This window comes from Epinephelus fuscoguttatus, linkage group LG6, assembly GCF_011397635.1.
Source record: "Epinephelus fuscoguttatus linkage group LG6, E.fuscoguttatus.final_Chr_v1".
Lineage (NCBI taxonomy): Eukaryota > Metazoa > Chordata > Actinopteri > Perciformes > Serranidae > Epinephelus > Epinephelus fuscoguttatus.
The window spans coordinates 4,456,804-4,470,129 of NC_064757.1; the positions used below are offsets into that span (position 1 = coordinate 4,456,804).

Below are 13,326 nucleotides of genomic sequence, written 5' to 3' on the forward strand. Positions count from 1 at the left end.
CTGCTGTGTCGGACTCAGTCCGTCACTCAATTATGTCCGTCGGGGAACTAGATATTTTAAATGGTTCGGCTCGCAAAAACGGAATTAAAAGAAAACAAAATAAAATAAAATAATATACTGCGCCCAATAATTCGGTACAGGGTCACCTGTCAACACCCTTGCCTCCTTACTAACTTATCTCTTGTGTATTTCTCCCCCTCACAGACAAACAGAATTGCTAAAGTGCTATTCTTAAAACCCTCTGAATTTCTGCCGTTGTTATGTGTTACGTGCCGTTGTTTGGATGGTTCGGTGGAGATCAGCCTATTTATTCTTCTGGCTTCTACTGCTCATGTGTATCTCTTTGGAGGGTAGCTCTCTTTGTGGGGTCCAGATAGCTCCTTAGTCCTCAAAGCATCACACTTGCGTTTGGCCATGTCATCAAGCTAGTTTGCAGTTTCTGTGATCAGTTGTCTGTTATTCACTCACTCTACAGCAGGAAACAGCTTTTCAAAATAAAAGGTCTGTGCCAAAAATTCACTACACTTAAAAAATAAAGTATGCTTTTGACAATCTTGACATGTTAATGAGTCACTTCAGAGTCCATTTAGAATGGACCCACAACCCACCAGTTGGGAACCACTATTATATGGTATCCTCAGCCACCAGTGTGTCTCCAGTACCCTGGGTGCAATGGTTGTTAACGCTCTGAGACGCCATGTCAACTTCAGCCTGTTACGTGCATTGTCTGTATTCAAAATACACTTGCTTTTTCACAGGAAATGTACAGTCTGCATACAGTTTATTTTGAAATAAACATACTACGTTAGTACAACACCACAAATTAACTTTTTTTTTCCCTTCAACAACAAATGCACATGGTTACATTCTGCCAACACTCGCACATGGTTGGGTTTAGGCAACAAAAGCATGTGGTTGGGTTTAGAAAATAAGAACAGGGTTTGGCTTAACAATCTTACGGGAAGCGAACACCAACCTCCTGTCTGAAAGTTGATAGTTGTTGGACCAATCCACTCCTCCTACTTGGACTTCCATTGCCTTAACTTTTGTTGTTGTCCCCCCACATGTCCTCCTGTTACCACTGGAGGCCATTAAACAAAAACAGTGACTGGCTACATATCATGCCGACATGAAAGGACAGCGTTTTTCATAGTGTCTGACACCGCAAGTCACTGACCAAGTGGCAGTTTTCGACAGCCTTGGAGTGAGACCAGGTTGCAATGGCAGGACAATCATATAGTTTGTAATCATATAACGAGTAGGAACTATGCGGGCAAACTAATATGATTTCATAAACAGAAGGACAGTAAACAAGTAAATGACAGGTTATGTGACAGCAGACCATTTCCTCCTAGATAGCACCACAGCTGTTTTTGACCCATATGATGCAAGAAGCAGGCGGCCCCCCAGGTATTTTCATAATCATTGTCAGTTTATTTGCCATTTGCAGTAAAATACCACATTATCTAATCTGGCCCTTATTCAAAAAAAGTTTGGACACCCCTGCCCTACAACTAAGGAAAACATATGTTCTTCTGTAATTTGGCTGATCTGACCTCTTAAGCCCTTTATTTAAGCTGGTAATAAAATTACACTGAGCTAAGACACCTTTAAACATTTCTTTTTCATCCATAACTGACACTCTTTAAGGATATATGCTCCTGATTGTACTTGCAGAGGATCTGCATCTTTGAGGATCTGCTGTTCCCTGCTCATTCTCTTCAGTGCAAACACCAGCAAGTAAAAGCTTGTGTTTTCAGAGCAGCGTCTAAATCCTGGCATGATTGAAGGAGAAAGCTGTTGTTTAGTAAGATGAACAGGTGATAGGAGAAGAGGGCACAAGGGAAAGAGATGTCCAAGTGTCTCAGTCTGCTGTAGCCTTTGTTCCTTGGGCTCTTGTCTAGTTTTTCACACTGAGAGTGGATACCTCAGTGGAATACCAATGGTTGACTTTGTCTCAGTCATTCTTTGTCTGGATCTTTGGCCTCTGGGCATTAGGGATGTTAAGGCTTTACTCCTGCAGTCTCACTCCCAAGTACATCAGTCTCTGTGTGTGAGTCCATCTAGACAGGTGTGTGTAAAACCACACTAGATAAGAAGTTCATGTTAAAGTAGGCTGACCAAATGTCCTCTTTTGCCCAGACATGTCCACTTTTCATGTCCTGTCCGGGGCGTCCGGGGGGTGTTTATAAATTGATGATAATGTCCGGTTTTCCTTGTGTGTGTGTGTGTGTTTGTATTAGAGTGCGGCACGGGCCACATATTTCTGTCTGAACTCGACAGTCATTCTGTTTTGTTATGTCCGAAACCGAACCGAGCCCGACATTATTTAATTACTAAAGCACTGAGTTTGTGTCACACAGTTGTTATGGTTACAGGCTATTTAACAGGCTGGGCGTGTGCCGTGGGTGCTCTGCGGAGAGGGAGACCCCCATGTTTGAGATAGGAGCAGGCAGTGGGAAGTCTGAGGCTTCCAGCGAGGGGAGAGGGAGAAATAAAACAAAATAAGATAAAATAGGAAAAAACTGTCTCCCTCTGTATTTTATTTTCAGCGTTTAATCAAGGTGGAGGCAGGCAGCGGAAGGACCGAGGCTTCCAGCGAGGAGAGAGGTAGAAACAAACAGCCAATGTGTGTGTGTGTGTGTGTTATGTTCAGGTGTTGTCACGTAAATAACAGTGCCCAAGCAATAAACAGGACAGACAATATGATTTTATTAATTTTTACACTACATGTTCACTGAAAGCTGACCGAATCCGACCTGAGCCCGAATACAATTTATACATTTTTGACCGAACCCAGCCTGCCCCGTCGGGTAGCCTTAGGCCTACCGTCGGGACCCATTGGGCTCGGATCGAGTAGCCACACTCTAGTGTGTGTATGTGTCCCCTATCTATAGGGGCCTATCTGAATTTCTGTCTTTGAGAGATATTATTTTGTAATATAACTGAATTTTCTATCTATACATATAAACTTTAAATATATTAAAATTATAAGGCATCTTTGAGTAAACTGCGAGTATCATTTAGTAGGCTATCTCGTGGCCGGGCCGAGTGTCTTCTGTTTTGGAAATCAAAATGTGGTCACCCTATGTTAAAGCGTTGTGCCCACTGTGATGTACTGTAACTAATTAAGCTCTACACTGTGACAGTTTAGTTAATTAGAAAAAAACTTGGGGGCAACTTTTTCCCCACTGATAAAAAAAATCTGAATTTTGGGGGCACTTAAAAAATAGCAATTAGTGCACAAAGTTGCTGTTTCTAATGTGAAATGAGCCCAGAGTAACATGCATTAAAATGCATGTAATCACCACTTTGTGCCAACATGAGTAAATAAAAAGTGAAGCGAATTTCTGCACCAGAAAGAAATATGCAATTACCTGTGTGTAGAATACCATGTGAAAGAAAGCAGGAGACAGTTGTAACTATTTTTTATTTATCTTTCATTAAGACATTAATTGATAGCTAAAGTCAATACTTAATCACAGCCTCATAGTTTGTAGTCTTTTTTTTTTTAAACATAACAACAAACTTTAGAAACTGTAGAAGGTCTAATAAAATACTGCAGCATTTCAGTTTAGCCTTGCTAACATTTAGATGAAATAAAACTACAGTTTTGACATTTCAGTACTGCATCTTTGATAAGTAGACTGTTCTAGGTTTGGGACAAGCTTACTTCACTTGTTGCATTGAGCTCAGTTTTGATAGTCAACTGCACTGATCACCCCATTCAGGTACCAGTTGTTCCACATGTTGTCTGTAACATTAATGTTACATTAGCTGGCAAGCATTTACTGCTAACTTGCTGTAACTGTAACATGCCAGACCAAAGATATTTTAAAGTTTATAGCGTTAGCTTTAATGTTACTTACCATAAATCAGTGCTTGCTGTCTTATTTGGTGGATGATGCTTTTCGAAAGAGGGGAGGCATCTGATTGACGTGAAAGGCCACTGAAAAAGCGGCAATATGTGATGGGATGAATGTGTTGACGTGTCATATCACGGAAACAGGTGCCACCTGGCTGCATTACTGCATTATTGGCGGCTGTGGCTCAGAGGTAGAGCGGGTCATGCACAAATCAAAGGATCAGCGGTTTGATTCCAGGCTCCTCCAGTCCGCATGTTGAAGTATCCTTGAGTAAGATACTGAACCCCAAACTGCTCCCGATGGCTGTTCCATCAGTGTGTGAATGTGTTAAAACTGAGTAGCAGGTGGCACCTTTAATGGTAGCCTCGGCCAACAGTGTGTGAATGTGACTCGTAGTGTAAAAAGCACTTTTAGTGGTTGGATGACTAGAAAGACGCTATACAAATGCAGGTGCAGTGTCACAGGTATTTATCAGCTCTGGCTCCAGTCAGCAATGATAGAAATATAACAACCACGTGAACGCGCTAATTTTAGCCCCTTTACCAGCATGATGCAATGACGTGCCGCCACAAAACACTGTTCATCTGGGTCCAAGCAGCGCTCAAACATCGATACAAATTAGTCTGCTCTGAGTTTGAAAGAGAGACTAAATAAGTAGGAGATATACTTAAAAAAGTAACCACAGTAACATCTCATTTTCATTGGCCTCCATGCTGCTTTTTACGTTTACTAACCTGTTTTTCAGCCTGTATATGACATTGAATGTAACACCAGGAAAAAACATAGAGGCATCGTCTGCTCCAGAGTTGTGTATGTAGTCTGGTCTACTGGAAATGGGAAAGGAGTCTATAGCGTATTTCAACAGGTTTTACCATGTTTAAAAACCTGCATACATGTGCTAATTTTGGAAGAAAGGGGCTATAGTTTATGCTGTTTCTAAAATGAAGAATCAGTGATGGAAAATAAGTAACTGACTGACAGGTATTGGTCCTGTATATCAGTCAGTCACTAACTGCTTGCCCCACTGTGGCTTCTTTCTCTTTTGCCCAAATATAGATTTGAGATCTTACGTTTATATCTGTGACCATTACAATTTCTACTGTGAACACAGAAGCATTTGATGTCAGAAGACTTACAAAAACTTTTCAAGCATGTTGGACAAACCACCAGATCCAAACATCCAAACAGACAAATTTTACAGTTTACTATACAATGATTACATGAGTAGTACGAATCTTTTATTACCTATTAGGTACAGCAATAAAACAGATATTGTAATTAAATTTATAGAGTCCTATAGAGGGCATCAAAAGGGATTATGTGGTAAAAATGTCTCCCGTCCTGCTGCTCTTGATGAACTCTCTGTCCCTAATGCTTGACACTGCTTGCATAAGTAGGGTTCTTTTAAAAAAAAATACTGCATTTGCATGACAAAGGCAGTGGCTTCAGGGCACTAAAATGGGAGGGAGGGGTTGGGGGTCTGAAAGGAGGCAGGAGACAGACTAGGACTCTTGGACAGACACACTGAGACCGCTGGCTTTCTCCCAGTCACCAGACCAGAAATACTGGATATGCTTGATATTAAAGCAGAGGTACTGGATGACAAGTCTGGAACAGATCTGGGTTTGATCAAACCACACACGGAGTTTTTTCCCAGATTACTCGAAGAGACTTTCTGCGGCTTCTGAGGAAAATGGGGAGAGTGCAATAATGAATCAGGACATTCACTCCAGAATTTTTAATAACAACCTGTTGAAGAGGGACACACTAATAGGTTGTTGTGTTTACTTGTTGTTCATTTTTGTAAAGTGAAGTTCCTCTGGATCCAGTAGAGATATTATTTTCTAGGTAAGGTCAATGGTTTATTTCAGTTGGAGACAACACTGGCTAAGAGATGACCGGAGCCCTGCATACTGGACTCATACTCTTCTCCTTCATGGTAATTGCCATACTACACTACATAATATAACAAGAGACATGCAAAATAGTTTTGAATTTTGAACTTGTGTTAAGATTTGTTTTATTTGAAAATGCTACTCAGTGCATTGACTTTGTAATATTTAAATTAAAAAAAAATATGTATTCTCAAAAACACACGTTAAACATTTTTTATCAAATGCCAGATAAACTCCAACTTATGTATGCAACTGCCAAAATACTACAGTAAATTTGACTTTCCTCCTGTAGGTGGTATGTGAGAGTGAGCCAACACATACTGGGCCAGATCGAGTGGGGGATTCACATGGTGAGAGTGCTGATCACTTTTAAAGGTCATTTAGTGGCCAGCTTTTCAATACTGAGTTTTTGGCCATGCACGACCCATCAAAAACTGTTAATAATTGATGCCTCACTATTTTTCATTCATGCTTGTTGTGATTGTTTTCTGTGTCTGACTCTCAAGCACAACTCAGACTGGTCCATCTAACGTCCCACTCGGCCTTCCAGCTGGTCAATGACTCACTGGCCTTCTCCAGGGCTGAAAGCTTCTGCAGAGGCCAGTTCAGCTTCCTTGCCAATGTGGAACAGTCAGAGGACCAGGAGGGAGCCTTGGAGCTGCTTCGGCAGACTGGAGTTCGCTTGCCTATTTGGGTCACAGATCCTAGCAAAGCAGCTTCCAAGCCTGTGGCTCTCTCCAAACAGTGTGAGTGCAATCAGTGGAACTACAAGCTAATGAAGCAAGTTAGGAAATACAAAACAGAAACATAAAATTTGATCACTTGTCCCTCTCTGCCCTTGTTTAGATTTACAGTTCTCAGCTCTGAATTTCCCAAAGGAATCCCATGATGGCTTTGCTCGTGTCAACATGTCCTTTCCCTCCCTGTCATCCGTCAGTGTGTGTGTTCGAGTTCAGTGGAACCAAGACTGGAATGAGGTGTCCACCATTTTTTCCTACGCTGCGCCTGTCTTTACCAATGAGTTCCAGCTAAGAGGTCAAGTAGACATACAGGGACGCATCCTCCTGGCACTCATCATTCACGGGAAGCACCTTCCATATAAGGCATCCTTCCCCAATGATGGAGCTTGGCATCACATCTGTGTCACATGGCGCCAGAGCAGTGGCCACTGGGCTATCTATGTGGATGGGGACAGGAAGGACATGGGCTCAGGCACAGACACTTCCAGGAATATCTATGGGGATGGCATACTCATTCTGGGTCAGGACCAAGATTCATTTGGAGGGAATTTCACAGAGCCTTTCTTTGGAAATATCACTGATCTGAACGTTTGGAATATGTCTCTGGAAACAAAGCATGTCCGTGCCCTCAACATGTGTTCACCAATGACCCAGGAAGTGCTTTTCAGTTGGGATCTTGACCACCTAAGCAGTCATCCAGTGGTCAAAGAAGTGCAGGCCCTCCTGTTTTGCCCAGGTAAGATAAACATTCTGCTGAGTCCCATTTCATGGGCTGAATTTTTCAAGTCGGCCTTTCCTAATGGGAAACTAGGATTGATCCTTTCCAAAGGGTCAACCAAATGCCTCATTTGGAAAGACGTTAAGACCACTGGTCCTCAGTCCTCAACCAAACCTTTGTTGGACAAAGGACAAACTCACTTTAACAAAGGTAGTCAAGTGGAGTTCACATGTCGCACAATAGGAGTTTTTGGTCATTCTTAATAGGGTTTCCTTCTTACAGGATAATTCTGATTTATTACAACTTATGTCATATTTTTGTAGTTTTAGCAACATCTCTTTCTGTAATAATATGCACTCACCACATTATTTTCTGGGAAGGGCAACAAACCAAACCAGATCTTAGAAAAAACAGATTAATTACCAAAACCAACATATTATGCAAACAGTTTCACAGACTTACTGGTTAAACTTTGACGACCAAAGTTGTGTATGCACTCAGTTTTGTTTTTTTTATATACTTTGTTAATCTGCCTGAGGGGAAATTCAGTTTTTTCACTTCATTATCAATTACACACAGGTCCGAAATACACACATGCGCAAACAAGACCTATATATGCACTAAGTGGAGAGATGTCAGAGTGATGTTGGGGGTGCGGTGCCTTGCTCAAGGGCACCGCTGCAGTGCCCAGGAAGTGAAGTGGCACCTCTCCAGCTACTAGTCCATATAATATTAATAAATATGTCTTCATTAGTTTATAATCAACTAGAAATAAGAATTGTGTTTCCAATACCCCTACAACCCTGAGTCCTGATAAAAAGACATTCCAAAATATAATGTCCTCATATGAAGACATTACATTTGGAATTACTTATACTTCGTTCTACTTAACTTAGACCTGCTGTCCTTGTTTGTGGACACTTTTATGCGTCATCTAGTGGTAGCAAAAGCACAATACACTAATATATGTAAAAAAAAAAAAAAAAAAAAAAGGTGGCAGCCATCTTTGCAAATCATTTTATAGCCGATCGTGTCCACAAAAGTGGACAATTTACAGAAACTGATCAGATTTTATGGTTGAAACTTTAATTTTATTTATGTTTTATGTGTAGCTATTAATATTTGTAGTTTGATATGTTGACCAATTTTGGCAAAAGGAACAAGCTAAGAAGCTTTTAATTAGAAAGTACTCATTTGAAGACATTGGGACTTAATTATTGTCTCATTTTAGGACATCTGGGTTTTATTATCATCTCATTTGAGGACAATGGGACTTTCTATAAGTGGAATACTTTTTCACTGAAAGTTGTAACAGTTGTGTCTCATTTCTTTTAAGCAGCTAGCCCCCAGGTATTTTTATATGATCTAATATGGTCTCCATTCAAAAAAGATTGGACACCCCTGTCCTACACCCTTGGCACACAGGAAAAGTTTCAATTCTGCAACCTTATTGCTAGAAACCACTAAATACTACATACTAGATCTTTAAAGATATTTCAGGTGCATTTACCTTTAGTTTTGCCTTTAAGATAATCTGGATAAAGTGTTGATTTGTTTCCAACCTGTCTGACAACTTGTTCTTGCCTTGTTGGACTTTGTTGTGGCAATGTTGTGCTCCAGATCTTAGCAATTTTTTTTCTGTGAGTACAATGTTAGAACAATATATAGACTGTGTTTCTTTATTTACTCTTTATTTTAATTGCAGTCTTGATTGATTTTTTTTATCCACCTCACTCTTCCTATAATTGGCTAGTACTTGTTGGCTTTGTTGATTGGATTGATTAAGTTTAAAGAATATCATGGTGAGCCTATCAGAGGCACAGTAACACACACCACGCCTTTGCTATTCTAGAAAACACAAATTTGCAAACAGTATATGATGGTATCACTGTATGTATTGTAGCTTTTGTGGTACATTTCTGACGTCTAACTGGTCTATTAATTCTACATATTAAAATCACAGTGTGTGCGGTCTGTACTTGCTTTCTTCATATTTCAAGATTCTTGTTACAGTATGTGTCCATATTTCATTTTCATTTGTGGTATTCTCTGTGGACAGCTTCCATTTATTTCTTGTTTTCTTGCCCTGTTTTCTCACTTCTTGTGTTCGAATCTGCATCCTTGTGTCTGATGCCAGATCGATTAGGTAGCATTACTGTACTTATCCAGCAGTTGCTCTAAGTTGTCTGTGTCTTAGTTTTGTTGTCATTCAAGATGAATTCCTCTCTAAAGAGGCCTGTAAACCCAGACAGTGTGAGACTGAAAAGTCTTAGATAGAGACGCCTCTACAAATACATTGACCAGGTGACTGGCCGAAAAAATGAAGGGCAGTGAAAGTGAGTCAGAGAGGCATGGAGGGTGGGGATGGATGGAGGGGATTCCCACTGCTTCAGCAGTGCGGGGCCAGCTTGGGGAAGAACAGAGCTCCAAACAGTGGTGAACAATAACTCTCCCACTGTTTCTTCTTCCTCTTACAAGATCCATGCAGTCAGACTTTTGTTTAACAATAACAATTCAGATCTGAAGAGTTTCAAGTTGTTGCTGATGTCTCTTGAGGTTCCTAAATGTCATTGTTCTTTTAAATTAACTCTCATATTTACTTCATCTATTGTTAATTTGTTCTACCCATGAAGACATTTAGACATACATAAGCTGACTCCTGTCTTTTGTGTCACTTTGTGTATGAATGTGTGATTGTATGATTGTGTGAGCAGGAGTGCGCCAGCAGATGGAGCTGCAGGGCTGCAGGACTCTGCAGGGCTGGTCAGCTCAGGTCCCGGTGTTCGGCCTGAGAGACTGCTCCGATCCACTATTGTTCATCTGCAGGAGCAGCAGAGGTGAGCCTCATAAACTGTCCACAAAAACACAACAGGGTTTGATCTCTAATTGTTCATACTGACGATAGAAAATTAGTGGTTTTGGTTGCTGGATGTATTTTCTTTTGTAATCAAAGGTAAACACATTATGATGTAGCCTGCATGAAGTGATGGGATTGATTAAATAAAAACTGTAGCATATACATATATATATATATATATATATATATATATATATATATATATATATATATATATATGATTTCAAACATTCAGTTTGATATTAAATCTATCAATGCAGTGACAATCAGAAGTTGATTTGTATCAGAAACATAAGTGCAACTATTTAATTTCTGCTCAGGGCCATAGATAAGATTTTAGAAACACTGAGACCTTGAATCCAAATACCACAAATACAAACCTAAACCCCACAGAAATTATTGACCAGATTGAAAAAAAAGAAAGTCTTTAAAATGTTTTCTGGTTTATTGTATTTTATTAAATGGCTCTGTTAATGGAGTGAGATGTTACATTCTTCAAAGACTGTGAGTGTTGGAATGACCTGTTTCACATTTTGCACCACTTTATGTATCTGCTATGTGGCACTGGAGAACACACTAATTGTATGTCATGTTACTGTTAATCAATTGTAGACCATACCATGTAAATTCCAGGTTAATCAAAAGATAATTGTCTGACTTCCTGTTGCCAGAAGGTGGCGCAATCACCATGACACTTAATGTGCATGTAGTTGGCTTCAGGCCTGGAGCCTCATGAAACGTGAATTTTGGGGCAGAGTGGACCATGTGTGCAAGAGTTATAAACCACCTCCTGTTTGGTGGCGTAATACTGGCATTTGACACCTCGCCACAGTCACATGGCTCAACAAAAACTCAATCTTTCAGTGACTTTTAATGTCTAATGTCTTAAGATGTTACAGACAAAATGTAAAGTCAATCGAATTAAATATTTAGGAGGAGTTTGTTAAAGTATGGCCACTGGAAATGGCAAAAAATGCAATGGCAGAGGAACTCAAAATGGCAGATTTCCTGTAGGGTTTAAGGCAAGGGCTTCAAGAGACTTTTTTTATACATCAGTGTTAATTATTCCTACCATTTTTCATAGCTCGAGGTGAGTATTGCAGGGCTGCTTCATCGAAATTTTCTAGGGGGCGCTTCTGAGCTCTCTTCAAATATCAAATCTAAATTTTAAAAATTCATGTCAGATAACACATTTTAGGACTTCTGGTGTGTGTGCCAAGTTTCATGGGTTTTCAAGCATCCCTTGCCCCTTAAAAACAGCTTCCTGTTTTATGGGGAATAGTGCGACGCCACAACAACAGCATTCGATGAAAACTCAAAAGCTTAATTTCTGAGTATCCTCAAGGTCTTAGCACATTTATGAACAAATTTGAGATGGATCTGATTAACCTGCTAAAAGTAGGACATTAAAATAAAAAAATGGGATAAGTTACTGTAATAAGTGCTAATTAATGCTTAATAAGCAGTTAATTAACAGTTAATGAGCACTTAAAAGGTGCTATTAGATGCTTATTAATATTAATAAGACTAGACTAAGTGTTTATTACAGCATAACTGACTGAGTTATTATTGCTTATAGGAGCATAATAAGCACTTAATAGAAACTTTGGTAACAGTTTATAAATCTACACTAAACATTAATAAAATGTCTATTTACATTAATTATACTTTATAAGGGTTAATTATAGAATAATAACCACATTTATTACTGCTTTATAACAGTGTGTTCACACCAGGTGCGAGTAAAATATTTGCCTCGCTCTACTCGCGCGAGTTTGACCGCTGGAATATTTGTTTTTACTCGAGACATTCACGCAAGTCATTTGCGCGAGTAACAGTGTGTTCACACCGCTAGTAAATCAGACAAGTATGCCGGCTGGAAAGCAAGCTACATCGGTTGTGCTAACTGTGGCTAATGCTAGTGCTAACTTTGTTGATAGAAACGTACAGCCGATAGTTGGAATCAATTTTCAAAACTTACCAGGTAGACCGACCTCCTCACTCACTTTCCTCCACGCCAGGTCTTTCTTGGTCCGAAGCTTATAATTTGGGGAGGTAACGTCATAAAGCTCAGGGTGGCCACAAACAGCTATTATTAGCTTGTCCTCCATTTTTGGAACAACGCAGGGCAGTTGTTGACCACTGGGGTCCATCCAGATATGGCAGAGAAGTGTGTGAAGGCTACCTGCGTTCTCCATAACCCAGACACCTGCAGTGAGGGCGAGCATCCCAGTCGCCGTCAGTGAAGTGGAGCCTGCATTGAATATTAGCACCAAAATAAATATCCATCTGTCTGCGGTGAGTTTTTTGCTTGTGAAAATCAATAAATATTCACTGTATCCGGCAAGTCACATGTCGCCTGAATGGATGGTGTTTACTACAGCGAGACTGGCAGTTTTTGGCATGTGAAAATCAATAAATGTTCACTGTATCTGGCAAGTCACGTGTCGCCTGAATGAATGTTGTTTACTACAATGGCAGCAGCGAGTCAGTGACGTTGGTGACAACAGGAAAATCTCAACGCTGATAGGCTGCCCCGACTCAGCATCAAACGAATATTTCGCTCGAGTTCAATATTTTGAACTTGCGCGAAGAGGCGAATGACGCGAATTTTGCATGTTTGCTTCATTTGCGTTGCGCCATTCGCGTCATTCGTGTCGCGCCATTCGCGCCGCCGGCACAAATTCGCGTCTCTTCGAATAAGGTGTTTATTAACATTAATGATACTATAAGAAGTTAATATAAATGCTATATTACAGTTAATAAATGCTTAATTATGCACTTATTAATAGTAAATAATGATCCTTTGCAGCTACCGGATCTAAAGTGGGAACAGTGTCGAATAAAGGTTAATAAACTATTAATATGCACTTATTAACAGCTCATAATGCATCTTTGCAGCTACTGGATTTAAAGTGGGAACAGTGTCGTATAAACGTTAATAAATTATTAATATGCACTTATTAACAGCTTATAATGCATCTTTGCAGCTACTGGATCTAAAGTGGGAACAGTGTCTTGTTGACATTCATAAACTCTTTATTATGCACTCACTTAAGTTAATAATTCTATTAATTATGCACCTATTGCAACATCCAGATATCAATCATTATTTCAACATTAAAGAATTCTGATGCGTTCTTTTCACTCTAGTATGTTATTATTTCCTTTAGCAAAGGATCATGGGAAACTCATTTCCTCAAAATGGCATACTAAGACAAACGAGTTATTTGAACTTAAACATTTGAGC

General features: G+C 39.8%; 1 protein-coding gene across 1 annotated transcript in view; it reads left to right on the forward strand.

The window, feature by feature from the left end:
• Nucleotides 1-5,377: 5,377 nt before the first annotated feature.
• Nucleotides 5,378-13,326, forward strand: part of adgrd2 (adhesion G protein-coupled receptor D2) — a 149,082-nt gene continuing 141,133 nt past the window's right edge. Inside the window, exons 1-5 of the mRNA XM_049578766.1 lie at nucleotides 5,378-5,805; nucleotides 6,054-6,111; nucleotides 6,268-6,507; nucleotides 6,608-7,237; nucleotides 9,934-10,056. Of these exons, the coding sequence (XP_049434723.1) occupies nucleotides 5,761-5,805; nucleotides 6,054-6,111; nucleotides 6,268-6,507; nucleotides 6,608-7,237; nucleotides 9,934-10,056 (1,096 nt within the window). The 5' untranslated portion in view covers nucleotides 5,378-5,760. The remainder of the gene's footprint in view (nucleotides 5,806-6,053; nucleotides 6,112-6,267; nucleotides 6,508-6,607; nucleotides 7,238-9,933; nucleotides 10,057-13,326) is intronic.